We start from the raw sequence: 23,969 nt of genomic DNA on the forward strand, positions 1-23,969 counted from the left end.
TTTGAATATCATATCAGATACGTACATGAATATATATATTTTCCGTTATATATAGTTCGCATATACTCTATTCAAAGACTCGTCGGTGTGTGGGTGTTATACATATATATTAGTATATAAAAATTGGTCCATGTTAACCACATCGTACGAAACATATAGAGGAACTCAGGAGAAAACCAAAGTAAAGTCCAAAGAAAAAGGGAAATTGTGTGGGGGGAAATTAAACGCAAACAAAATCATAACACTGTAGTTTTAGTTTTGAAATACTTTTTGTTTTTTTCATTTATTATTATCATTATTTAAATGTATTAATTAGCTTTGTGTGTGTGTGTGTGTTTTGGGGGGAGGGGTGTGTTCTTGTTGTTGCCGCATATATAACATACATATCCATATATACAATATATTTAAGATCTATCATTAAATTTGATTTACACTTTTAATAGTTTGTTTCTCTCTTCCGCTAATTATGCAGTTTTGTTTTGTCACTTAATTATACACATCTATTTTCTGTTCGTTATAGTTAATAATTCTTAATATTTTTTCCGCTGGTCTGTTAAATTTCGTTTATCATTTACCGAGCTAAATCAATTAATTTTTATATGTAGATAGGCTTTAAAAAATAATTAAAATTATGCAACAATTAAAATGTAAATGTTTTCATTTTATAAATGTAATAAAATTGTTGGGATTTTACTTGTATGTATTTTGTATTTCTCATTTTTTCTCTTTTGTTTTTCTTTGCTCATGCTTAATTTGTTTTTACTGAATTAACTCTTTCTCTCTCTCTCTCTCTTTATCGTTTTTTTTAATAGTTTTAATACTTTGTAAATGAACAAGAAACATTTTGCAACAAAAGTCTGGGATAAGGCAAACGAAAAATGTAATTTTCAAATAAACGAACAAAGGACTTTCTGCTGCATTTTAAATTCGTAAATTTCATTGAAGGAATTTTCATGCTCTCAACTGAATTGATTGTTTTTTTCTTTTGTTTTATATGGTATAATGACTGTTTGTTATTTTTTTTACGCTTTTGTGTGTATGTGTGTACTTTTTTTTGTTTTTTTATGTTGTTTTTTCTTGTCAGTTAGCTTTAAATTAAATGCCAATTAATTTAATTAATTAATTTTTAAATCACATTTCATTGTTTTTCAACACGGGCAAATTTAAATTTCCGCTTCGATTTCTCATCCAGTGTGTTGTTTGTAATAGTTTATCCATTTTTGTGGTTTTACTTGTTGCTGCTGTTGGTTTGTGTGAGGAAACGAAAATGTTTGTTGAAGTACGAGACTGGCTTCTAGTGCACATTTCTTTAAAATTAATAATACTATATACAATTTATGGTATTTCTGCCATTTCAATTCTCCAACTCTCTCTCAGCTATTAGGCCTTGATTTTAGCTTGTTTTGTTTGTTTGTTTGTTTGTTTGTTGCTTTAAAGGTCTAGTCAAACAACGTGGCCAGCAAATCGTCGCTGGCGTTGTTGTTGCTGCTGCCACTCGAGGGCGGAGTGTTAAGATCGGGCTGTGGATCCAAATAGGACAGGATTTCCATGGGATCCACGTCCTGCAGCAGCTAAAAATGGGTACAACAAAATATTTAAATTAATATTTTATACTCCACAAAGGGCTTTTTAATCCTTAGTACTTACATTCAGATCGTGGGCTGTATCGTTTATGGCCGCTGCCGCCGCATCGAAACTTTGCAGCTCGGCACTCAGATCGCTTTCGCTGAACTTCAGCTGCGTTTGGCTGCTCATCAGCGAGTTGAGCAGCTGCTCCTGTTGCTGCTGCTGGCTGTCCGCTCCACCGCCTCCCATACCGCCGCCGCCGCCCATCCGACTGGGCGTGCCCGGCGTCTGGGGCGAATTGTGGCCCGTGCTGCTGTTGTTGTTACCGCTGCCGTTGGCGTTGGGCGTACCGCCGCTGATGGGCTCGTTGTGGGAACTGCTCACGCTGGGCGGACCGCCGGGGGTCATCGGATGACTGGCCGCTCCAGGAGTGTGCGGGGTGTGGGGCATCTGAAATATAGATAGGGAAATCATAAGGTTGAGTACGGGTATTTTTAATAATGTTATACAGTATAAAAATAAGTTTTATTAAATAAATTTAATATTTCTTTAATGTTTGCATAACATTTAGTGAAATTGACTTTTGTTAACTTTATATTATATCATCAAATTAATTGAAAAATGTTTTTTTTTTTGTGTTGATAAAAAAAACTTAAGTTGATACGTTTAAAAAATTTGAAAAAAATTATTATTAACAACTCTAAATATTTTCAATATTTTGAAGCAGAATTTTGGTTTACCAACTAATATTTAAATAAACGTTGTATTTATTTTAGATGCCTACCTGATCGCTGAGCGACTTTTCCATGGCATTGAGCTGGTCGAGGGAGTTGACACCACCATCGCTGCCGGCCAATCCTCCACTGCCGTCGCTGTGGTTGCCACTGAAGCCGTCGTAGCTGCTGCGATTGCCACTAAAAATGATGAGAATAAGGTAAATTAATCAAAGGTTTAATTAAATATTAGAAATCGAGGAGAGAACACTTACTGCTGGTTGGTGTTGCCGCCGTTGCCCATCATGTTGCCGCTGGCAATGGAGTTCATGTCGTGCATGTTGTAGGGACTCATCGCCTGCGCACTGTCCCAGGTGGGCAGTTGGGTGGAGCCCGGCGACATGACCTTGGCGATGTCGTCGCACAGTTCCTGTTTGATGGCCGGCAGCGTGGGGTTGCCACTGCTGCCACTTCCGGTTACGTTTCCATTGCCGTTGACATTACCATTTCCGTTTCCGGTGTTGCCGCTGGCATTGGTAGGAACATTCGAGGGCGGCGGTGCATTCGGCATGCCACCATTGTGCTGCAATGCCCGCCAATTGGCCGACGAATCGATGATCACCTCGTCCACATCCGAGTTGCCCAGCGTGTTGAGTATGGCCCAGATGTACTGATCGATCTCCAGCGTATCGGTGATGGCCGACTTGCTGCACTCCGGGCAGCGCCACGAGCCCCGCTCGCTGTTGATCATCAGATACGCCTCCAAATCGAAGCACTGCACGTGCTTGCACTCGTGCCCCCTGGCCGGCAGTCGTATCCGCGACTTGGTGATGGGGCACTTCAATGAGATCTTGGCGCACTGCTGGCCACCGCCCTGCTGGGGCGTGGCCTCCGATCCGGCATTCGCCTCCGGTTGGCTCAAGTTGCGCTTGATCTTCTGCACACTGTGCTCCAGCGGCAGCAGGTTGCGCTTGTGCAGCGTCTGCAGCACCTGACGCACCGACGGTCGATGGACTAGCTGCAGCACAAACAGATGCGACTGCAACAAATAGAGGCAAGGGATTTATATTAATAAAAACTATAGATATTGCAAGAAATATATGATTTTCATGTTTTTTTTTTTTTTGATAAAGCTACCTATTTTATATTAATAAAATCTATAGGTATATAGGAACTGCTTAAAAAGGAAACAAAAAATTAAGTTTCTTTTTTATAAAACTACAGAACCTTTTTGTACATTTAATCTTGTCTAAGATACCATTATGTTTCGAAAAATCTGAACCTGAATTTTTATAGCTTATGATATAATAAATTTGGTGAAAATATAATGTTAAGGACATAGTTTATAATTACAAAATAAGCTCAACTAATTGTAAATCAATATATATGAATACTTTTATAGCTTATAGTTTAGTCAATATTGTGAAATTAAAATTTTAAGAAAATAGTCTGAAACTTTCTCTAAAAATCTTATTTATAAAGATTAAATAATGGTATAAGATTCATATTTATACTTACACAACAGCAGGAACTGGCGGTCAGCTGGAGCGTATTCCGTCCTGGCTGGCAAACGGCCTTTAAATACAACGGACGCAGGGCGGTGCTGTTCTTCTCGGACCGCTCGATATTCAGGGGCGTGGCATTGGCGGAGACGGTGACGGTGTGCGGCCAATTGGTGTTCATCTGCCGATCATCCTGGTGGAAGCACTTCAGCTGCAGCTCCAAGTCGGTTCTGCAAGTTATTGAAAATGATTAGTACAAAAATTATTATTCCAGGTTTATTATTAAGACCTACCTGCACATCAGCGTGTTGTAGACATTCTGCTTGAGATGGAACACGTGGTTGCTGACCGACAGATTGTGCAGCAGGCGGAAAGGAGCCAGGATGATGCCGTCGCGCACCGGGAATGTCAGTCTCATTTCTTCGCCTAAAAAATATGGTAAAGGTAAAAGGTAAGTAAATATATTAAAAACAAGGCCAAGTTAGTCGTAACTTACTGTTGTCCATGGGTGGCTTGATGTCCGGATTGGGGCTGACATAGGGCACACTGCAGGCGGGCGTCAGCGGTGGCGTGGGATTGCCAGGAACTGGACTGTGCTGATAGTTTTGCTGGAAACTAACAATGGAAACATATGTTATTTACTGATTTTTAGGGAGAGCACTCCACAACTCACCCTTGATTCTGGTAGGGATTGCCGGTGGTGGCCACGCCGCCCGGACCCGCCGGGCACATGCCACCTGCCTGCTGCATTCCGGCACTGGGACCGCTGCCCGGATAGAACTGACCCTGATGGGAGCCGGCTCCTCCGCCGACTCCGGCATAGGGCATTCCGCCGCCGGCTCCCTGGGGCATGAAGCGTTGCTGGCTCATGCAGCCGGGTCCGGGACCCATTCCTCCGGCGGTCATGGCTCCCGGACCCATGGGTCCCATCACGGGTCCGCCCGCGGGACCCATTCCATTCGCGGCCGACATGCGGCCATAGCCCCCACTGCCGGCGCCCATGGGTCCACTGCGTCCGTAACCGTTTCCCACCCCACCTGCCTGCATGGGCAGGGGAACTCCGCCGCCGGATCCGGGATGCATCTGCTGGCCGCCGTACATCTGAGCCTGTTGCTGCTGCTGCATGGGATTGCCCGGATACATTCCGCCCACTCCGCCGGCCCCGCCCACGCCGGCCGCCGCCCGCTTTTGGGCCATGTGCATCTGGGGGTGGGGATACGGAGCCATGCGGCGCTGCTGCTGCTGCTGTTGTTGTTGCTGCTGCTGCTGTTGCTGCTGCTGGGAGAGGGAGGGGGGTGCCTGCTGGGGGTAGCCCCCGTTGGCCATGCCCTGCATCTTGGCCATCGGATTCATGCCGCCCATCTGCTGCTGCGCCGCCTGTTGCTGCAGCGGATTCATGCCGCCGCCCATGCCGCCACCACTTCCTCCGACTCCCGGGCCCATCGTCATATTCTGCATCTGGTTCATGGGCGTCATCTGAAAAGGGGATGCAAATCATTATGAAAAAGGGATTCCCAGATAAACAATTAGTATCGCTACCCTATGCTTAAACTATTAAATACTGCACTTTTCATAGTTAAACGAAATTATATACATAAAATGTCTATATCGTTTAAAAATATTAATTTTTTTAATTTTATTATTAAATAAAACCATTTAAAGTTAAGGCAAAAGGTTTGAAAAAAATATAAATTGATCAGCCTAGGTTTTATGAATTAGAAAACATTATAAACACATTTTTAAACAGATTATTTTAAATATGATATGTTTTAAATCAAAGGAAGACATATTCCCTCTAGAAGGTAAGTTAAGTTGCTATGGCTTAATTGAGGCTCTCTGCCTCTCAATCCTAATTAAGCGAAAAACTTTTGAACATTTATAGCCTCGGGAATTGGGGGACTGGGGCAGATAATGCCACTGAGCTTGAGCGGATTACTGACGCTCTGGCAGTCACAAATTTGTCATTTCCCAAGCCGCACACTTCTGTTTTGGGTGCGATTCGAAATGATTCGCTAATGGGCGAACGTTTTAAAAGCGAAATCTGTTTACTGCCGCAAATGAATTGTCAACAGCTGGTCATATAAAAGTTGTGTTGATGGGGGAAACAGTGAAGTCATTCCAGCAAACTCCCAAAATATATGTATACCCGAACTGGTACCCACCTGATGATGCCTCTGGGGTCCGATGTTGCCCCCTCCGCCGTAGCCCATTCCCATGCCTTGGGTGCCATTATAGCCGCCCTGGCTGGAACCTCCGTTCATGTACTGGGCATTCATGTTGCCCATCATGCCGCTATTGGGTCCAGGGTGCATGCCGCCACCCATCTGCAAGGAGACAAATAAATAGTATTTATTGGTTTAACACAAAATTATTTTGATTTCTTTTAAGTTTTTTTTTAAAGCATTTGCAAAATGATTTTAATCGGATAAATTTCTTTTATAACTCTGAGTTTGTATAAAGTTTAGCTCTTGATTTTTTCATAAAAATCCTGATGCTTTCAAATTAATTGATTTTATATTCTTACTATGAAATTTGTATAATATTTAGATATTATTTCTTTTTTTGTTTGATGCCTATGCTTTTAATTTGTTTTGTTCAATTTAAAAAATTTAGCAAACAAAGTTACAAGTTTATTTAGGCTTTTATCCATATTATTTTAATTTTTTAACAATTTTTTAATGAGTATTAAATGTTTTTTTACTAAATATTTACTAAATACTGCAATCCTCACCTGACTGTAACCGCCCATGGCGTCCATGCTGCTCATGTGTTGCTGTTGCTGTTGGTGGTGCTGTTGCTGGTGGTGTTGCTGCTGCTGTTGGTGTTGCTGGCTGGCAGCAACCATGCCCGTGTATCCCTGACCGCTGGAGCTGTTCAGACCGCTCAGCGTCGAGGTCGAGGAGCTGGTGGCGCCTCCGAGGGCCGTGAACTCGGAGTTGGGACCGAAGGTGTTGTTCAGACTGCGCAGGCTGTCGCCGCCGACAAGGTCATTGCCCAGCATAAAGTTGCCACCGCCGCCCACTCCGCCGCCAGCCGATCGCTGTTGTTGCTGCTGCTGCTGCTGCTGCTGTTGCTGGTAGGCCAGGAAATTGTCGCGTTGATGTTGCTGCTGATACTGTTGCTGTTGCTGCTGCTGGTTGTAGTACTGCTGCTGCTGCTGCTGCTGCAACTGTTGCTGCTGGTCCACGCCGACGGTTGTGGCACCTGGCGGTGAGATTTGGCCCCCGGTGGCTGGCGCCCTTGAGGAGCCCGCCTGCTGGTTCATTTCATCATTTTTCCTGAAAGGTACGTAATAAAGACAAAGCCACGAATTAGTTGGGATCCATAAGGTTAAACTACAGCTGTGCGTCATTATATAACAAATGGGCCAAGTCCATTCTGATGCGCTATAAGACATATTTCTCGTTTAACACCCGAATTGAGCAGAAAAAGTTCAAAATCAGTTAACTAGACAATTTTGGCTTAATTTGAATGCCCCAAGAAATCAAAAAGGGCATTAAATTCCATACCTACTTTTCTGATTTCATTTTATTTTAGGAAAATAAGCTTTAAAGAAGAGTTAAATTAATTGGTGTTAAAATATGTTTTTATTTAAATTTGTTTTACATTTTCACGCAATTAAATTCTAATTTATTGCAATATTTTGTGTTCTTTGGATTGCTTAAAACATTGTATTTCATCTTTCTTTGTAATACAAAACACATTCCTTAAAAATTCTCTTATCGCTTTGCATTACTTAGTCACATTTATGAAATGTCTTAAAATTGTTCTTTATTGTTTTCGGGTACTAAAAGAATTTTTACCAAGAATCAAGATGAATTAAAATTCGTTTTCGATTTTCTTATCTCCCAAAATGGTTAGTCACATCGATGAACTAAGAAGGGTTTCTGATTTAAGTTGTTCTCTGCTGCTGGAATCATTATTCGACCTCCATGGATGATGTCAGCCTAAGGCAGCTTATGTTCGTGATTTTACCCCAGTATCCGCAGCGCCCATCCATCCGTCCACCCAATGCCTGCTGTTCTAACACCCCGTTGAACCCCCTTTTCCCACCCGCCAGCCATATCTCCATAATCGTCATTGTCAACGTCATTCATTGTACTGCACTGTAGTGTAGTGTAGCGTACTGTACGTACTGTTGCTGTGTGACAATTGCAATTGCATTTTCCATCTTCTCTGTTGCTTATATTTCCCATTGCACTTGTTTCCCCTCGATTTGCTGTGACATTTAAGCCCGAAAATGTCAAATGGGCTCAGGGCTTAGGTTTGTTTTGCCCTCGACATCGCTCCCTTCAATTGTTTCATTTCATTCCATTCATTGAAATTGTTTTCGCATTCGCTTTGATGGCTCGACTTTTAAGGTAAAAATAATTAAGCATATTTGCCAGGCAGACAATAACAATATGAAGCATATGAACGCAGTGCGAATGCGAAGCAGAAAACACATAAAATGGAAAACAAGTGGATAGTCGAAGACGGTAATACTCTAGATAACAAAAAACCACTCTTTGTATTTGGTGAAATACTTAGGTTCATAAAAATATTATTTTCTTTATAATATTTAAATATATATATATATATTTTTTAAAGTTATTTATCAGTTTAGAGGTAGAGCGAATGAAATATTTGTGTTGGCCATTCCCCAATTGGCGTATGGGTAATTTACAAATTTTCAAGGTTTTTAGAACATGAAGAGACATTAGGAACTTTAAGTTATTTAAAATATTTATAATAAAAGATTATATAGATTTTTTTTAATATTCTGTATATTTTCCATTGCGCGTGTGGGTTTTTCATGTAGGAGATTATTTTATTAGAACGTAATCATAAACAATTTTATAAGCTACCTAAGACCCCAAATTTAATGTCTTATTTTTTAAAAAAAAGTCTGTTTTGAAGAGTAGAATCCTAAGCGTAACCATACAAAAGTCGCACATTTAAAATATAAAGTAACACGCTCAGAATAATTGCGCATCTACAAAAGCAGCTTAACGTAAACACCGCCAGCAACAACAATACAGCACAAAAGCAAATAAAGTTGGAAATAAAATAAAAATAAATAAAAGTCCAACAAAAAAACGTAACAAAACGTAACATAAAGGCAACAACAAATGCAGCAGCAGCGAGCGAAATGCAAATAAATGGCACACTAAGCGATTGGCTGATAATCGCATGACGAAAAGCCCGAGCCGGCAAAGTCTACAAAGATCGCTGGAGAATGGGACGGGGGAAGAACCGAGGGGGCGGTAGAATTGAGTGGGGGTGTGGGGAGGATTTGGTGGTGGAACTGAACCTGTGATTGCCGCGAGACTGTGACGATAAATTAGCATCGAGCAGCTAGCAATTTCCAAGTGCAAAAACAGAGTGGAGAGGTAAACAGAGCAAAGCGGGTCATTAGGTCGAATGGAATACACAGAGAGAAAAATAAAGTAAGAACAGTGTTTCAAGGCAGTAACACTAAATATAATTAAATATAATAAGAAATATGAAATTTAAAAACTTGCTGTTAAAAAGTGTGCTTTTAAATATAATTTTTTAAAATTGCTTATATCTGCCAAACTAAGACGAATATATAAAGAAAAAATCACAAATAACAATATTAGTCATGGTGTCGTATCAAAAATATGCACATAGAAACCAAGTGATCTTTGCTGAGTGCCGAGATAAAGTACCAAAAACTCTGGAAAAAAGAAGCGGAGATAAATAAACGAAAGACAGAACTCAAAGTTCTAGTAAAATGTCACAGATATTGGGGAATGGAGTATTCAAATGAGCAAACAAGTAAGTTGTGCACTTGCGATCATATAATCGTCTCATTATGTGACTTGCACTGGAAAAAAACTGGGCGTTTTGGGGGCCTTGAGAGGTGAGGAGTGGGCGATCTCTAATGACGCTTTGCTTTGTTTCAGTTTTCAGTTCTAGTCGCGTCCACGTTGTTGCTGCCTTTTGTACTTTGATTAGATATAAATTTCTTCATTGATTAGATAAAAATAAAGCAAAACAGGTAACTCACAGCCGACAGAGATAGATAGATAGGCAGAAAAGAGAGACAGGGAGATATGATCAAAGTTTAGAACCACTAAAATTCAGTTCAGTGGCCATCAAAAACACGTGCTCAAAGATATAGCTTCATATCGAAATCGGTGCACGATCTCTGGCCTTCTCCCTCCGATCTTCTCTCCGATTCTCTTGCCTTTAGTTTGCTTGTGTAATTGTAAATTGTGCGCACTTTGATTTGCTGTGGTAATAAAAATTATTTCTCATTTGGCACACGAAATGATTTCCGTATGTCAACAGACAGGGGCGTCGTTAAGGGTTTTTACCCGGGGCAGCATGTTTTTCCATTTTTTATATATCTATATATTGTTGTGCAATTTATTTGACTATATTTTCCAAATTTATAGTCATTGTTCCTGGCGATATGAATTATGTCCCAGACGGCAATGCGACATTCGGGATGGGTTGGACATCCTTTTGGAGGACATGTCTGGTAAACTTTATTACGCTGCTGAAGCAGAACAATTCCTCAAAAAAAAATCAAACTTTTTCTTCTATTTTTATTGTTATTGTTGTTTGCGTGTTTTTTTGTTCGATTTGCCTTTGCGTTTTATTTTTCATTTTTTTTTATTTCATAGACGACAGTTGGCGTCATGTAACAAAACAAGTAATATATACAAACTGTATGTGTGCGCTTTAGAGGCCATGAAAAATTGTGAGACACGTGCGTGGAGCCAATGACAGAACGAAATGTTTGGAATAAGTTTTCTCACCGAAGTGGGAGGTTTCTATCATATATTGTTGGCAGAAATGCTTTATTATGACACAGAAAAAAATGAAAAGGCTAGGTTTTTCAAACTGATTTATACTTGACAAAAGTAAAGCGATCTTACAAAATTATTACAACATACAAGATCAGTCTCTTAAAATAATTGGAGATATTTTTAAACCAATTTTAAAATATTTGTCTTTCAAAATAAATATTGTTTTGATATTTCTTCAAAATCAGCACAAAAATCATTAAATGGATTTTGAATTTTTTTTAAAAATGATCCTGTTTGTTTCGCAAAACCAATAAAACGTCAAAAATGTTTGATTTGCTCTCTTTGCCGTTTCTGCCCCTTCGGACTCATCAGTCACTCAAACTTCTCCATTTTCGCCTTATTGTTTCGCTGCAGTTGCCCACCTCCCACCGCTGAAATGCGTTTGACAGTTGTTTTTCAAGGGTGTTTGAAACTGAACCGCCGCACCGCCAAAACCACCCGCCACTGGCTGCACTTTTCGCATACGAAACGCAAAAAAAAATAAGTGAAAACAAAGAATATTTTTTTTCGATATTTTCTTCCACTCTTCCCAGTCCAATTTTGAGTTGGCAGTTGTCGTCTGTCGTTTTTTGCCCCTGACTCTGTTGTGGATTCATTTTTTCCATATTGCCCTGTCAAGGGAGGTTGTGTATGGGTTTTTCGTCCTGCTTTTTTTTCAAGTGGCAAAGAATGGTAATAATTTTTTGTACGCCGCTTAGTTTCAGGACTTTGTATGCCATTCGAATTTGGATGGCGCCGGTTGGTATGCAACACTTTTTGTCGCCTCAAGCTCACTGGGAAAATTCTTTGAGCCACCCATCGCCCCCCTCCCCTTCTCGATTGAATTTCCCGCAGAGTTTTCCTTGCTCGCTTCGATCGCTTTCATAATTCATCTGCCTCGCATAAATTGCAATCAGAATGGAAATAAAAATAAATCAGCATAATAGACTCGAGCCCAAAAAACAAAGCAAGGAGAAAAAGCAACCACCAGGAACAGGCAGGAGCAACCCTCCGCTCGAGTGGCTTTTTGGACCTGGGGGTGGTGGAGTGAACATAATAAAAATCGAACTGTAAACAGAAAAAAAAAAAAATAAAGGCGAAGAAAAAGCTGCGGCAAAAAAGCGAAGAGAAATCGCACAATTTTTGATTAAAAATCCAATGCAAATAATACAGATGGTCAGCAGGCGATGGTGGTGTTTCCGAGGGATGAGCACTGGTGGTTGGCAGATTTTTGAATATGTGCAAAAACATATTCAGCACTCACTCAGCCCCCTTTTTTCGCCGACAAAATGTTTGCCTCCAACTTTGTGCTCGGTTTGCATTTTGCGGATTTGCAAATTCATTTTTATAAATGTTTTGCCGCTTGCGGTGGACAAAAGGGAATATCGGTAGATGGGTGGATGGGTTGATGTTTGTCCCACATGTGGTATGAGTAATATTTAAAATATTCTACCCCCTCCTTCTGTTGCTGTGTGCATGTTTTCAGCACCTGTAACTGGCTTTTATTTATTGGGTTGCCTGGATTGTTATCTGCTGCCTTTTCGAAATTGCGTATACGCAGTGTGCGCCGGCCCTAAAACATTCGTTATACTTTTTTGGCGTGTGTCTATGGCTGTTTGTAATACAACTTTGTATTTGCTAATTTGCATACTACAATTGCCTAGGATTACAGTTCAGGGTACATTCACTACTGCTGCAATCATGATTTATGGAACACTAAAAAAACTAAGTATGAGCTGTTGGTAAATAAATAGGGGTTAGGGTTTAAAAATAATTGGCAAATTAATTTAAGCTAAACTATTTTTTTTCAAAACGCTTAACGACTTGTTAATATCACAGTTACTATCAATTTTTATGACCACAAATACAAGAGATAAGACAAAAGGTCAAAACACCATGATATGGTTGTTTGTATCATGTTTTGGCTTTGTCGTCATATTTTTAGCAGTGTCACTAGGCACTGTGTAATAGTATTAAACGTTATGGAAAAGTTGTAACCACTGTGATTGGCACTTGGAATACATATTTACAGGTGTCTATGCATTATTCAATTCGGAAATTGCATTTCACTGTTTGGTTGTTCTGCGTTGTTACCCATCGTATTTGTTGTCGTCTGCTAGTTTGTCCTTGTGGTGTTGTAACCAAAATCGTTTTGATGGCTGATGGTGTCGCCATTGAAGTCTGCTCGTGTTGGCGATAAAAAAAAAAACTAAAAACGAAAACCTAAACCTAAACAAAAAGCACTGTGGTTGTTGTAACACACGCGCTAATCAGGTCGCTAATGGACGAACCACCAGAAAACCCCTTGCACCACCAACCACCCACAACCACTGCGACTATCAATCAGCGATGTGGTTTTTGCACACCTTACCCAGCCACTTTTTCGGTTTGGGCAACTGATGTTTTGGGTTCGATTTGCTGGCGGGTCTGGTTTTGCTTTGCTTATCTTATCTATTGCGTTTTGCTCAAACTAAATTTATGCCAGTCAACGGAGGCAAAAAAAAAAAACTAAAAAATCAGAGAGGGGTTTTCAGCAAAGGATGGCGGGGATTTAGTACTCAGTGCGATCTATTCCATTGTCATCGGCTTCGTTGCGTTTTTGGCATTTATCTAATCGCCAATTAAGTAAGAAAAAAACCCAACAAAAATCATAAACAATCGGATAGACATAAACATTAAAAATAAATCGAAGGCTGCGACTGTCAACGCTCGCAACAAAAACACAAAGTCCACAAAAATAAATGAACGAAAAAAAAAGAAGCTGCAATAATTTTTTCAAGTATTTTTGCACACTCACACATTGAGGAACATGCATAAATCACATTAAAAATAAACAAAACAAAACAAAACGAAAATTGCAACAGCAAGCAAATCTTGAAGCGACTCCAAACCCAACGCATAAATCGCCAACCGAGACGTCGGCAGCGACGCAAGCGTCGTACTTGAAAACCAGTTTCGAACAAAAATGTCTACTGAAGTACAGCTAAATAACAGCCGCAAAAACAACAACCAAAATAAACTCAACTAAATGTGTACAAGAAAATGTTAGCTAAAAATACTTGCCATCGGTAAAGGCTAGACAAGAAGATATCGGAAATATGGGACAGGAAGCGAGGCGGTTGATAAGCAAAGTCGAACTAAGCTGATATGTTGAGAAGCGCGGAGAAGGGCGCCGTGCCCACAAGACTTAACCAGCAGGTGGCGCCACCTGATCTAAATCAGTGAGGGGGTCAATAAGGAGTATCTTAAAATACTAAATATTTATTTAATCACCGATTGTAATTGTAATTCTAATAGTGATTAGATTGGCGTTTACTTTGATTAGGCTATCGAAACAAACGAAAGAGCTTAAGTAAATAATAACGATTGTTCCAGAAAATTAATCAGTTGGTTAAGTGAACATATGTTTTAAATATGTATATATTTTACTCATTTGCACCCAATAACTTCCTGAGTTTAATCAACTCTTCCCCAACTACTCTTTTCCCACCTTGATTGCGTTCCATTCACAAAAACCCAGCGACCATTTTGCGAAGAACGCTAAATGGCGAGAGACTGACGTACTATACGAAAGTACTACCTGGTCGTAAACAGCGATAAGCAATTATCGATAACTGAAATATTTCTGCATACCTAAACGCGATTTAATGTCGGCCCAAAACAAGAGCAAAAACCTGCAGGTAGAGCCATTCAGCGAGTGAAAATTTCCATTGTTCAAGTCGTTTTTTTGCACCCAAAAAAAAAGAGAGACAGCGATGGTAGTTTTGGGTCTGTTTCTGTTTTTCGATATAGATATAGTACGATCTGCGGGTATAATTAGCTTGTCAGCCCCCCCACCAAAGGCTGATAAAAATTGGTTACCTCTGATTTCGGCCTCAGTACGCTATGTGCCCATCGATTGTGATAGTATTTTTATTTTCGGTGGTTGGTGGTGTTGTGGTGGCAGTTATCTGTGAGGTTAAGCATATATTTTACTATATCTATGCGAATGTGGTGGTTGGGTACGGTCTAGTTTGATATCAGGTTCGTTCAGGGGCTTTTAATTGGGTCGTTAAATGTTTTCGTTCGGTATTCGTTGCGTTTTGGGAACTTTTATCATGTGACTAAACGAACTCTGAATGAAGTGGAGTGGTGTGGTGTGGTGTGGAGTATGCGACTCTTCAAGGTGCCTCGAAGAGCCCGAGGCGAGTCAAGAGTCAACTGCTTAACCCATTAATGCCCAATCAAATTCAAATTTTGTGATTAGATATGCACCGGAGCTCTGGCTCTCTTTCGCTTTTCTGAGTGTGCCGTGTGTGACCTTCAATCTGGATTGATGAGGGGTTAACGTCGGCTCGATTTAGGGGTGGCTTCGGCTTACACATGTAACTATTGTTGCGCCCTCGAGTGTGGATTTCGTTACGGGGGTTGCTCAGTTTCCAGCCCCCTGTCTGATGGGTTTATTAATATCGGACGCTCCTCCACTCGCTAAATGTGCCGTGTATGTTTCTGTTTGTTTCTTTCGGTGTTTAATCATCGAGAATGCCGAACGCCGAACGCCGAACGCCGAATGCTATTCCCTCTCACCGAGGGTTGTTGGTTGTTGTTGCCTTCTGCGATTTGCAAATGGTTTTCCGCGTTTAGGCTTTGTTTTTCTGTCATTTACTCGTTTGTATCACATTTTTATTTCCCGTGTGAAAATTGCAAACAGTTGAGGGAAACAGGGAAACAGGAAGTGGCCAGGAGCAAAAGATGAGGAAAGGGCTTCCCCCTAGGTAGCAATCTTTCTCAAGTCCTTTCGGTGGTTGCTTGATGGGTTGTGATTTGGTTGCCTCGGTGGTTGATTGATGATTGTCTCGCGCTTACGCAGTTCTCTGTTTTAGGATTTCGAGGTGTGGGGCGGTGGTGGGTTGATGACATTAGAGGGTGTTTACGGTAAGCCCAGGGCGTTAATTAACCGTTGGATTGATCTGCTAAACCGGAATTTAAAACAGTTTCAATGCTGCGAAAATTCCTCAAATTTTGATCTGAAATGTAACCCTTGCAAGGAAACTTTTGTGATTTATCAGTTTCATTTCGCTTTCAAAGAATTTTTTTAAATTCTATAATGACTTATACATTTCCTTTTATTTTTTAAAAAATGTCTTGCTGAATCATTTTAAAAATATTTTTGCTTCTAACAAAAACATTTTAATTTTTTAATTTTTATTTAATTTAGCAGATGTTTAATAAAAATTGTTGAGAACAACATTTTTTTAAGGATGTTGACAGAAAAGACAAAATTAATTTTTAAACAATACATTTTTAAATGCATCCAAAGTGCCGAATTTTCCTTCAACGGAAGTGGAACAAAAGCACTGTTTGAATATTTTTGCTGAATGGTTCTGTCAGAAGACAGGATTTCTGAGAAGGTAAGTTCCCATCGCGTTCGCATATTCGAGATGAATTTCCACCAATCTAATAGAATGGATTCTCGATGCTTCGAGGCAAAAATGTTCCCTGTTCTTGGGAACTCCCTGGCGACCTGAACCGAGTGCAACTACCTGTTTTTTTGGGTTAAGAGCTGCGACTATTGCAAATGGGTTAAGGTTTACCTGTGGTCGGCATTTTTCTTTTTCTTGCGCTACGTACGCTTAAGCCCCCGTACCTTTTTCTTTGCTTTCATCTTCTTTGCAGCGATGATGAATTACAAGCGAACCGAAAAAATGTCTGCCGAGAGTTTTCCATTGTCTGGGAAATAAAGAGGGGGAGTTGGGCTGGGGAAAAATGCGTGGCATGTGAGAAAAACGGCAAACGAGATACGGGAGGGAAAATGGTAGGGAAAATGGTAGGGAAAATGGTAGGGAAAAACTGGAGTGGGGAGAGGTCGCCTCGCTTGAAGTGACCTTTTTTATTTTTTTTTTGGGTTCCCCCTTCGTCTTCAGCCACAAAAGAAACAGAAACAGAAGAGGCAACAAACACGAGTACACACGAGAAATGGGCGAAAACATTGTCGAACTGAGAAATAAGTGACAGACTTGAGCGGTTGTTTTCGGTTGTTCGGGCAAACGAAGCGGATCGTTGGGAAAATTTCTTTCTCGGTATCGATATTCCCACTTCCACATCGCATCCACTTCTTTTCTCGAGAACGATTCAATGGAAAACTCCGGCCACGAATACCTACTATACTACATACCAAACAAACAAAGCAACAGCAGTAGGTCGAAATGTTTTTGGACTCAAACTGAAACTGAATGTCTTCTTGGCTTCTCTTCAGATACTTTCCGACTGTATCTGTGTGTGAGCGTCTATGGCTGTCTGTGTGCGTGTCATTTATGGGTCAGCTGTGCGTGAGAGCGAGAGAGAATGAGTCGAGGGGGCGGCGATGGGAGGCGGGCTAAATAACAGCTGATGTGGGAATTCGGTCAGAATTAATCTATTGGCTGGCTCTTTAAAGTGTCTGGATGGGCTTTTCATCAGCGAGGGTGTTTTTTGTTTGTTTTACTCGAGAATTTAATTTGAGTGGAAAACATGAATTTTCAAAAAATGCTGGCGTACGATATATACGTAAATATGTAGCAAAACAGATTCAATTCAAATAACAGATTGGTATAGATTAGAAATATTTAATTAGCTGGTGAGTTTTTCAGCAGCGAGGGTGTTGTTTGTGTGTTTTGCTAGAGTATTTAATTTGAGTGGATAACATGAATTTACAACAAATGCGGTAGCATCCAAATTAGCATAGTTTATTAATATTTAAAACGGATAAAATATATTACACTTTTAATGATTATACGCAACTTAATTTTTGGTTCATACTAAGAAGGTTAAAAAATGGTTGTGTATAAAATACTTTTACATAATATACACTTATTACGATTTTGTTTCTTTTTTTTTTATTTCCTCATCTTTTCTCAAAATATGCTGGTAACTTGTTGATGAAATATAAAATGAAATACCAATTAATATATTAAATAAAATTGCCCTGGGTTGCCCGATAAATATTTTAAACTTTTTCTTGCTCAAATCTTATAAGCTAATTTATCTACATAACTATAATTATGATTAATATATATATATGGTTCAAACAACAAACAAAGCATAAGGAAAATACACAAAAAAATTTACATAAAATATCTAAAAACAAAAGCACATTCCATTTAATTATTTTGATTGTTTGTAATTTTGATACAAGCACAACAATTAAAAGTTTCTAGTGGAGAAGAAATAAAATTGTTGATGGCCATAAAGAATTTTTGTACTTTGTGTTTATAAATTGTTTTATTTTTAGCCAGTTGGATGCTTATTTTTAGCCACTAAATTTTATTGACTGTCAAAATGAGAGGTATACAGACGAAAAGTTGAAGTTTAAAAATTCTTTTGGCTCGTTTGCTGTGATTATTTCTTTGGTTTTTTTTTTGGTTTTTGGTTTTCTGTTTGGTTTAAGTGGAATTTATTTTTAGATATTTTACCTAAGTTTTCTTTTTCTTTTTGGTTTTATGGCAACAGCGCGTGGTGTGTTAATTGTTGTTGTTCGTTGTTGTTGTTAAAGTTGTTGCTGTTTATGTTGTAGTATTTTTTTTTTTTGGGTGGGACAGGTGCACCACGTTGCGGAAAAGGAGGAAGAAGCGACAGCAGCAGCTGTGGAACGCTATCTCTTTTCCTCGAGCTTGTTGCTGTCTCTGTCGCCGCTGTTATCAGTTTATCAGTTCACTAGAAGGGTTTCTCCTTCTTGCTTGTTTGTTTGTTTGTTTGCTTTGGTTTGGACACTTTTCACTGTTTGGTTGTTGTGCAGTTTATTTTTTTTTGTGTTTTTTAAGAGGTTCATTGAAACTTACTTTTTGGAATTGCGCTTCGTTGTTTGTTTGGAATACATGGGAATTTTGTCAACAATCAATTGCATGGCATCAACAAAAACATGGGACAACAACACTTGTCTCTCTGTGTTGTCGCTACTGCTGTTGTAGATTTATAATTTGTTAGCTGGTGTTTTTTTGCGGATTTTTTTTTCAAAGGGTTCACTGCAGCATTTTTGAACACTCACTCTATACTTTTCACTTTTTTGTTCACTTTTTGCTCATTTGTTTTTCGTATTTTTTGTTTGTTTGTCACGCTTTCACATTTGTTTTGGGATGTTGCACAAGTTTGTTGTTTCTTTTTTGGTTGCCTAGCAAATTGTTGTAGTTGAAAAATGATTTATTTTTGTTAATGAAATTTCATTCAATTTTTGTGCTAGTTTTATGTGATAATACTGTTGTTTGTAGTAATCCAAGTGGTTGGTGTGTTGCTGCTGCTAACAGGAACTTTTGCGGCACTTAATCCAAGAAATGTGCTGTGCTGTATGTTTGTTTTGTTTACTTTTCTTAGCCACTTGGTTGGAAATTTTGAAAATTTGTTGTTTTTTTCGAAAATAAATTTCACGCGATTTTTTCGAATTTTCAGATAACTGTTTCACTGAGCCCTGGCTTTGAGGTTTTGGCCTGGCTTTTTGGCGAGCTGCGCTTGGCGATTCGATTCAACCGAACGACGACAACGTTCGACGGCAGCCAGAAAGGAACTGAATGAAGTTGGCAGCTGAGCTGACGTCCGGCGACCGACTGAGCCGTACGCCATCGCCGTGCAGCTGCCGTCGGCGGCGACTTCGGCTCGCTCACCCACACAGATGCAGGCGAACGACGAGCCGAGCGTTCCCGAACCCGACCCGAAGCGGTACAGTACGCTCTCGCGGGTTGATTTATTTCAGGTTGGTATTTCGTATTTCGTATTCATTTTGGTCTGTTAAGGGGCGACGACGCGCGAGCACTTAAGTAAAATAATAATTATGTATACGTATGTCAATTTGTTTGACTTCTTCGCCTCGCGGGCCCCTTACTTTGGCTCGGGAAAAAAAAAAGAAACGTAGTATTTCTACTGCCTTTTCTACTGCCTTTTGTGCTACCCTTTCGAGTTGCTCTCCGCATTGGTAGCATGCTCTCTCCACAAAAGCATACTTTTCTGCTACCTTTTTCGGGCAGCTGACATTTATTGAGTTTGTTTTGAAAGCGTTTAATGGCTGGCATGCGTGTGTTTGTGAGTGTTTGCGTTAAGTAGATTTTTCAGCACATTTGTCTTAATTGTTGTGATTTGTGGTTGATTTTTGAATGATTTACGGCGTGTGCAGCGCCAGCGGGATTAATTGTTTTTTAAATGTCAGCAGGGCCAAAGACATATTTTATTTAAAGTAAGATGCATACTAAAATAAATATTTATTATACCATATCAGAATAATATCCAATTTTAGTTATTTTAATTTGTTAGATATTGTATCTATATTGTCCACGCTAAATACCTTTAAAAACACTCAATCGGATTAATTGCCAACCCTTTACCACATGGGTCGCAAAATTGAAATACTTTAATTACCCGAATAAAAAACATTTAACAATTTAATCTGAGCGTATCAATTGCCCACTCACACGAACACACACTCACGCTCTTTCTCTCTCTCGGCCAAATCCACTCCCAATTTATCACTCAATTAGCACAGAAAAATGTAGTAGTATTTACTACGCTTCTGGGCTCTCTCTCACGCTCCTGCCATCTCTTTTCTTTCGCATACACCCATCTCTTTCGCCGTCGACGTCGCTGCCTTGGCACAGCGTGAGAAACTCTCGTCGGCTTTCTGGTATCGGGTGTTCATCTCAATGAAATTGTAGCATATTTGTTGCCATATCGAGATTAAATTTTCAAAACACAAACGAGCACAGCACGAGAGAGCCAGACAGAGAGGGCAATAGGCGGTGAGAAAGAGATGGCACGATCCAAGGGGGGAGAGAGAGAGTGAGAGAGAAGAGAGAGAGAGAGAGAACGGAGTTTCGCTTGTATGCGTGGCTTGTAAGCTTTTGTATAATATTTGAGGTGGGCATGAGTTGTGGGCGGTGGGGAGTGCGGAGGTGGTTCCAGTGGGTGGTTGGGTGGCTGGGTGTTTTGTGGGTGGTTCGTTGGGGTCGCGATTTATTGATGACGTCGACGGCGCCGCCGACTGCGCTGCGACGACCGTGTTAATGTGTTTGTTGCTCTCTGGCATAAAATTATGTTTTATTTTATTTAACATGTTCTGCCTCGATTTTTGGCAGTCCTTGTCATAATTCCCGTGAAACGTTCGAGGAGTGAGCGAGAGGGCCTGAGGGGTCCTGGGCGAAAGGAAGTCCTTTTTTCTGGCTCGAGTGCTAAGCAACAACAATCGCCGACAGTTGTGCGCTGACGATGATGATGATGTTGGTATGTTGGCAGAGGCTGCTTCATTGGGTTATGCTTATGGGTTTGTATTTGGGTTTGAGTTTGCGTCTGGGCATGGGTTTGGGTTTGGGTTTCGGTTCAGGCCTCACACTCACACACGAGTGGCTTAAATCCCTGTGTGATTGTACAGTGGCCACTGGCAAATTAGCAGGCCTCAATTTTCACTATACTGAAAGTACTTTATCGAACTTTTAACTTGTCCTTAATTTGAGTTTTTGGTTGTTGCTTTGTAAAAACAAAGTTATTCGACTATTTAAATCTTTAAAAATGATAGTCATTTTTAATTTCACGAACTGACAAATAAATAATATACGACTAATAAATAAAAAAATTACAGGTTGATTATATGTTTTATTTTCTTTCACTAAGATTATTAAATATATTCGAATTTAAAAAGGTTTATGTTTTTTTAAATTTTTTTTTGTGTAATCTATAAAACGCCCAACCGTCAATCTAAAGAATTTAAGTGGTGCATAAATATTTAAAAGATTTTTCAATTTTTCGTAACGAACATTTGAGGGTTTACTGTGTTCACGAGTGTTCGTTGGCACTGTGTGTAAAAGGAAGTGTACAGCGTTGTAGGCCGTCGTCGTCGTCATCGTCATCGCTTGCTGTTGCTGCTGTGCTGATGATGTTGCTGCTGTTGCTGCTGATGTTGCTGATGTGCTGATGTTGCTGCCGTTGTTCGCAGTGTGGTTGTTGGCGAGGGAGGGACAATGGGTCTGTTTGTCGCTCGGTACCCGGTTGCCGGTCCTCTGCCTTTTCCCCCGCCCCTGCCTTTTTTCTCGTCCTGCTCTCCCTTTTCCCTGCAATTTCCCTCATCCTGCCGATATCTGTATCTGTATCTGTATCCGCATCTGTATCTGTGTAAATGCGTTGGTTGTTGGCTTGTTTCGTCGTTCCTCCCCCTCACAATGCCTACCCCCTCACACCCCCTTTCGTGTGTGTGCGTATGTTGTATGTTGGTTCCTGTGCCTGTTCCTATTCCTGTTACTTTTGCTGTGACGGCGACGGAGACCAGAGCACAGCGCATACAGGGTCTCCCAGGATGTGTGGGGGTGGGCAGGACTATAGCTAATGACAACTCAAAAGGAATAAGCCAACCGTAAGTTATATTGTCTCAAATATTTATTTCAAAAAATATTTTGTCTGGCAACTAAGCTAATATGAATGGACTTAAAAAATATTCCATATTAAAGTCCCTCAAATGATTATAAAACCTTTTATAACAGAAAGGATGCACAAAGGCTTACATAACTACCGCCACTTCAAATAAAAAGTTATTAAAATATGTGTTCCATTATATCATAGTTCCAAAATTATTATTTTAGTTCAAAAAAGACAATAGTAACTATGTCTTATTTTAATTACGCGATTTCTGCCTTATAGTTTCTCTTATTAATGCAGCATTGAAATTAAGTTAATTTGAGAATATTTAAAATTGTTTTATATTATTAATTATACAAATTTTCTATTATTACTTAGTTTGATTATGCGATTACATGGTATTGTATCATTGTAGTTATAATTACTATAAGCTTTTTTTCTAGCTATAAATATTTAAAAAATGTTAAATTGCTTTAAATAACAATTATAATTGTCTAAATGCTATGAAATCACCATTTTAATAAGCTGTTACCCACCTTGTCAGTCTATATCGCTACGAATCACCCTGTTCTGGCTGCCAAAAGCGGCTGTAAAAACAATTTAATGCATAAAACGACAAAAATCTGGTTTTCACAAAAACCAAAAACCCAAACCAGCAGCAACAACAAAAGCAAGCGACGAAAGCGCTGCCACCAGTTGTTGGATTCAGGAGGGGGTGGGGGGATTGTCCCGGGGGGAGTTAGGAAGTTGATGTTGCTGCTGGAAGAAGAACTCACAGCAACAGCAACATCAGCAGCAGCAGCAGCAGCAGCAACAGCATTAGCAACAGCAACACCAAAGACAGCTGCAACAGCAACAATACAAGCACCAGCAGCTCCAGCAACAGCAGCAACAACAACCAAAGCCAGCAGCAACAGCAACAACAACGACGTACGTTGCAGCAACAGCAACTACATGAGCAGTAGCAACATCAGCAGCAAATGTTGAGATTACACTAAAAGTAACTGCCAACGGCAGCAGCGACGCCAGCAGAGGCAGCAGCAGCAGCAGCAGCAGAATGCAACGCATTTGGAGAGTGCAGCACTAAAATCAATTATGTAGCCAGCGCAGCAGCAACATCGCAGCAGCAGCAGCAGCAACAACAACAAGAGCGTGAAAATAGTAGTGGAAAAAAAAAGAGAAATAGCAAAGCAGCAGACGATAGCAAAAAAAGGGGGGGATAGGGGGTGAAAAAGTTGGAAAGAGTAGGCAAAAAAGGGGAAAGGTGGGGCGGTTGGAAAGTGGGCGGGCAGGGGGCGGCACAAGTGTCTGTTTGTCGCTGCGTCGGTCAGTCGGCAAATATGTTGCGCATTTGTGAGCGGGTGAAAGAGAGGGCCATATGCAGAGCGACAGAGACGGCGATCGGTCGTCAACTGTTGTAACTGTTGTTTTGCTACTGCTTGTTGTTGTTATTATTGTTGTTGTTGTTTTTGTTGTTGCTGGAAGGTGGCTGGGCGAAAGGCCGAATGCTAGTAAAATGCGTGCAAAAGCAAAGCCAAGAGGAAAATACAAAAAAAAAAGAAAAGCTGTAGGGCGAAGCTTGAAATACACTTATAGAGCGATAAAAAATAGTACCCAAATCAGAATAGAAGACTCAAGGGAAATGCCATTGTTTAGCTAAATTGAATATATATATACATATATTTGAAAAGTACTTACACTTTGATCATTAAGTTTTCACTTTAAATATACAACTATTAAAAATCGCAATACATTTTATATATTTTATACATTGAGCAGGATAGTTTATTTAAATTTGCTTTGTTTTAAATTAAATTATTTAAATAAATTTAACATTATTAATAACAATATAATAATAAAATGAAAAATTTAAATTATTGCTTCGATCTCAGAGCTACTTTTTTGGTAGAGTACAAAAAAGCACATAAACTGAGAAAAAACATAAAGCCAAAAGCAGCAGCAGTAAACGATGAACTTTGCTGGCTGCTTTTTGTTGTCGATGGTTTGGGTCTAAAGCAGACACCTTTCCACGTGCAGGTCGGTAC

General features: G+C 40.0%; 1 protein-coding gene across 3 annotated transcripts; it reads right to left on the reverse strand.

Moving 5' to 3' along the window:
- Positions 1-250: 250 nt before the first annotated feature.
- Positions 251-19,153, reverse strand: LOC128258515 (zinc finger MIZ domain-containing protein 2). 3 transcript variants are annotated; one of them, XM_052990159.1, is made up of 11 exons: positions 18,378-19,153; positions 6,513-7,059; positions 5,944-6,105; positions 4,455-5,257; positions 4,278-4,396; positions 4,075-4,207; positions 3,798-4,011; positions 2,555-3,318; positions 2,351-2,480; positions 1,648-2,016; positions 251-1,571 (listed from the first exon to the last, which is right to left on the reverse strand). In XM_052990159.1, exons 1-11 carry the CDS (start codon positions 18,440-18,442, stop codon positions 1,440-1,442), a joined length of 3,438 nt encoding a protein of 1,145 aa, XP_052846119.1. In that variant the 5' UTR covers positions 18,443-19,153; the 3' UTR covers positions 251-1,439. The 3 variants fall into 3 exon arrangements, with proteins under 3 accessions (XP_052846119.1, XP_052846120.1, XP_052846118.1); XM_052990160.1 differs by lacking the exon at positions 18,378-19,153 and adding an exon at positions 18,012-18,369; XM_052990158.1 differs by lacking the exon at positions 18,378-19,153 and having other exon boundaries at positions 6,513-7,274.
- Positions 19,154-23,969: the final 4,816 nt, after the last annotated feature.

Source organism: Drosophila gunungcola (assembly GCF_025200985.1).
Source record: "Drosophila gunungcola strain Sukarami chromosome 3L unlocalized genomic scaffold, Dgunungcola_SK_2 000003F, whole genome shotgun sequence".
NCBI classification, from domain to species: Eukaryota; Metazoa; Arthropoda; class Insecta; order Diptera; family Drosophilidae; genus Drosophila; species Drosophila gunungcola.

Bases quoted from the DNA above. Each gene is read 5' to 3' on its own strand.
- LOC128258515 (XM_052990158.1), bottom strand. From the start codon at position 7,178: ATGTCTTATAGCGCATCAGAATGGACTTGGCCCATTTGTTATATAATG. The intron at 4,397-4,454 runs GTGAGTTGTGGA...TTCCATTGTTAG, and splicing joins AATCCCTACCAGAATCAAGG to TTTCCAGCAAAACTATCAGC. The intron at 2,017-2,350 runs GTAGGCATCTAA...TCTATATTTCAG, and splicing joins AAAAGTCGCTCAGCGATCAG to ATGCCCCACACCCCGCACAC.